The sequence below is a fragment of the Corvus cornix genome, chromosome Z, assembly GCF_000738735.6.
Source record: "Corvus cornix cornix isolate S_Up_H32 chromosome Z, ASM73873v5, whole genome shotgun sequence".
In the NCBI taxonomy this organism is placed as follows: Eukaryota; Metazoa; Chordata; class Aves; order Passeriformes; family Corvidae; genus Corvus; species Corvus cornix.
In genome coordinates this window covers 3653523-3657610 of record NC_046357.1, presented here as the reverse complement: position 1 = coordinate 3657610, position 4088 = coordinate 3653523, and the positions used below count along the sequence as shown (strand labels likewise).

At 61.7% G+C, this 4088-nt stretch overlaps 1 protein-coding gene across 1 annotated transcript; it reads right to left on the bottom strand.

Moving 5' to 3' along the window:
• Positions 1-364: 364 nt before the first annotated feature.
• Positions 365-2776, bottom strand: HTR1A (5-hydroxytryptamine receptor 1A). The gene has a single exon (XM_010395318.3). It carries the CDS (start codon positions 2640-2642, stop codon positions 1404-1406), a length of 1239 nt encoding a protein of 412 aa, XP_010393620.1. The 5' UTR covers positions 2643-2776; the 3' UTR covers positions 365-1403.
• Positions 2777-4088: the final 1312 nt, after the last annotated feature.

Genomic DNA, 4088 nt, shown 5'->3' with positions numbered 1-4088 from the left:
GCGGGGAAGGGGACGTACACCGAGTTTCCCGGGGCCAAGAAGCTGGGCTAGCGGCAGAGCGGGGACTCTTTGCGAGCAGAGGCTTACAGATCCGCCGCGGGGACCGGCCAGGTCAGGCAAGGAGAACGCTCAGGACACTGCCTTCTTCTGGCCGTGGCTATCAGATTGCGGGGAAGGTCGTGCTTACCCCCGCCGGGACTCGCCCGGAGGAGGAGAGAGCCTGTCCCTTTCCAGTCTGCGCCGAGATGCTGTTTTCCCCACTTGCGACTGCCGCTGGCTGATGCTCTCGGCCCCTCCCCTACCGCCACGGAGCACATGGCAATGTTTTGGTTGATCGGTTTGGATCGTTTTGTTGTTGTTTGTCTTTCTTTCTCTTTTTTTTTTTTTCCCCCGAGCGAAATGTGCCGCAGCTGACTGCCTCCGAAGCAACCGCAACGTCTCAGGAGAAACTTTCAAGCGGCTTACGGAAGGGAAAAAAAAAAAAAAAAAAAAAAAAGAAAGAAAGAAAACGCTACTTCGCAGGCTGCTTAAACTCCCTGTGCCGTTGTGTGCGCGGTGAACTCAGGGACAGTCGCACGGCGCCAAGCCTTTCCTTGCTGGGAAACACTCGGTCAAAGGCATTTAAAAAAAATAATCCCCATAAATCTCCATGTATAATGAGGCGTGCGGTTGGGGTTTTAAGTCCCATCAATTCCCTCTGTTGTAACAAAGGGAACCCCGGTGAACTGGAAGGTCTTAGCATACCAGGAGAGCTGTCAGGCACACGTAACGCAGACGGGGACATTGCTTTAAGAACTTTGCAAGATTACCAAACACGGGTGCTTTTCCCCCAAGAACATCCACTTGAGGGTTTCACAAACAGGGAAGCAACGCGCCCCAAACTCCTTCCTCCGCTCGAGGAGTCGCCTTCAGCCTCCATACTCACACTGCCAGACCGAGGTCGGACTCAGTCCACCGCCGTCGCCTGGTAAATCCAAGAATAATCCCCAACACGGCGGTTTCCTGCATAGGGTGGTTTTGTTTTACCGATGCTACTCGGGCAGACGCTGTGGTTTACAGCCACCACAAGCAACGACCTGCAAACCCTAAGTCTACCCAGAATGATGGAGAGTGGGAGGGAGGCGGGAGCGCCGGCACCCGGCAACGGAGGCCCGGAGAGACGAGGGCGGCCACGGAGCCCTGCCGGGCTGGGCGTCCCCAGCGGAGCCCTGCCCTGATCCGGGGGGCTTGTCCAGCGGGCGTAGAGAGAGTGACTCGGGCGCGCTGCGCGGAGCGGGGAAGCCGGAGTCCCCCGCCCTTCGGACGGCGCTGCGCAGGGGCTGGGCGGGGGCACACTGCGGCTCGGGGCAGGCGGGTGGAGGAAGTAACAGGACCCCGCTTGCCCCGTCCCGGAGTGGTGGGCTTCACTGCCGGCAGAATTTGCACTTGATAATTTTCTTAAAAGCACTTTGGAAGTCTTTGTTGAAATAGGCATAGATAATGGGGTTGAGAAGGGAGTTGGAGTAGCCCAGCCAGTTGATGACTGCCCCCAGCCACTCGGGCATGTAGCACTTACTGTCACAAAAGGGCAGGACCAGGGCCACGATGAAGAACGGCAGCCAGCAGAGGATAAAGGTGCCCATAATGATGCCCAGGGTCTTGACAGTCTTCCTCTCCCGGGACAGAGCCATTCTCCGTTTAGCTTCCGTGTTCTTCTCGTTGCGGCTCTCGAAGGAGGGCGGCGGTGGGGAGCCGCACGCCTCGCTGGGTAGCGGCAAGTGAGTCTTGGAGGAACTGTTGCAGTGCTGGACCTCGATGATCTCCAGGGCGGTCCCGTCCTGGCCCTGCCGCACCGCGCCGTTGACACAAGCGCCGGGTTTGGGCTCTACAGTCCGCCGCCAGCCCTTGCCGGGCTCCCCGTTGCCTTTCTTCACGGTGGCCGGAGAGAGGGTGAGGCAGGTGTCGGCGATTTTTTTCTTCTCTGCTTTCTTGACTGTCTTGCGGATCCTAAAGCGTGCCGCCTTGAAGATGCGACCGTAGAGCACCAGCATGAGAAGAAGCGGAATGTAGAAGGCGCCGAAGGTGGAGTAGATGGTGTACCCGTGGTCCTTGCTGATGGTGCAGGCGTCGGGGTTCGAGCGGTCCTCCGGCGTCCTCCAGCCCAGCATGGGCGGGATGGATATCAAGAAGCCGATAAGCCAGGTCAGGCTGATGAGCACGGCCGCCCGCCGGGGAGTTCGCTTGTTAACATAGTCGATGGGGTCCGTGATGGCCCAGTACCTGTCCAAGGCGATGGCGCACAGGTGCAGGATAGAAGAGGTGCAGCAAAGCACGTCCAGCGAGATGAAGATGTCGCAGGTGACCTGCCCCAGCGTCCACTTGTTCAGCACCTGGTAGAGGGCCGCCATGGGCAGCACCAGCACGGACACCATGAGGTCGGTGACGGCCAGCGAGCCGATCAAATAGTTGGCCACGGTTTGCAGGGAGCGCTCCAGGGCGATAGCTGCGATCACGCAGGCGTTGCCACTCACGGCGCACAGGATAAGTGTGCCCAGGAGCAGGGAGGTGAGCACCTGGTAGCCCAGGGTCACCTCGGCGAGGCCGGGGCCGCTTGTTTCCTCGGGGGAGCGCGCTGGGGAGGTAGTGTTGTTGGCCACATCCATGCCGGGCGGGGGGCGGGGGAGGGGGTCGCTTCAGGAGATAGACATGGGAAGAGGCGCCGGTCACTTGTGCGCTCCCTGGCAGGAGGCATCGGCGCCCCGTGCGGTTTGGCCACGCCGGGCACCCCCCGCTCCACCACCCCTCCCTCCCCTATATAGCGCGGCGGGAGGCGGCCGAAGCTCGGAGGACGGCGGCTGGCGGAGCCGCCCCGCGCCCGCCCATCCCCGCCGCCTCTGCCCAGCGCGCAGCCCCGCGCGGTGGGGGCGGCCCTCCTGCCGCCGCTTGCCGAGATGCTGCCCCTCGCTCTGCCGCTCTCCCGCGCCGTTCCTCCCTGCTCTGCCTCTCCGCGCTCCCCTTTCTCCCTCCTCTCCTTGCCTCCTTACCCTCGCCCCTCCCCCTCCCCGTCCACTCCCCACCCTCCGCCCCTCCGCGGGGTCTCGCTGGGTCGCCATCGTCGGGTGGGCGCTGATGTCATTCCCCTTCGTCCCCACCTGTTTGGAGGGACACCGCAGAGAAACTCTCCACGACTGCCCCTCTTACCCCCGCCCTTTACAAATCGTTCCGCAGCTCCGCGCCCGGCAGTGGTGGCTCTGGGCTATCCCGCAGGACCAGCGCCGAGGCGGAGGGGAGACAAGGGGAGAGGGAATTCTGTGAGCGGGCACTGCTGGCTGCGGCGCGAAGGCAGCGCACACCCGGGCTGCCTGGGGCTGGGGTGCCGAGCGGGCGGCGCTGGAGGTGTCGATCGCCACCTGCAGGCAGGCGGTGGCCGCCCGAGGGCGCGGCGCCCGCGGGACTCGGCCGGGCACCGCCGGCGCGGGACCGGCCTGGCCGTGCGGCTCGGCACTCGCCTGCCCGGCCGCCGCAGCGAGCTGCCGGGGCTGCCCGGGAGCGGCACCAGCCATGCAGGGGCAGAGAAGCGGGAGCGCGGCCGGCAGCGCTCGTGTGTGTCTCGAGAGGGACCCCTGTACAGCCCGACAGGGCTCCCACTCGGCCGCTGGTGAGTGCTGTAGCGATGAGAGCCCTGTTGGGATGATTCATGCCGTCGGCCCAGCGCCCTGCCGTCGAGGGCTACGAGCCGGTGCGCAGCTGCCCGCCCGCCCGGTTCCCCGTAGAACGGCGATATTGCTCCTCGGCCCTCCCGAGAGGCGAATGACGGTACAGCGCACTAGTGAAATGACTGTCCTCTCACGACATTAACAACCGCGACAGCAACAAAAATAAGTGGTAAAAAAGACTGAAAAAATCCCAAAACAATAAAATGTTGTAGGTTGTAGTTCAATCCGATAGGAGAGGAAAAAGGCTGTGTCTGAAAGTGAAATGAGAAACATCACTGAAAGCAATCTTAAATAAAAAAAGTGTCAGATTGGCACATCATAAGCAAATCAGTTATTATCCAGTAAGTAGAATCAACAACCACAAACAAACAAACAAAAAAGTGGTTTTGTTTA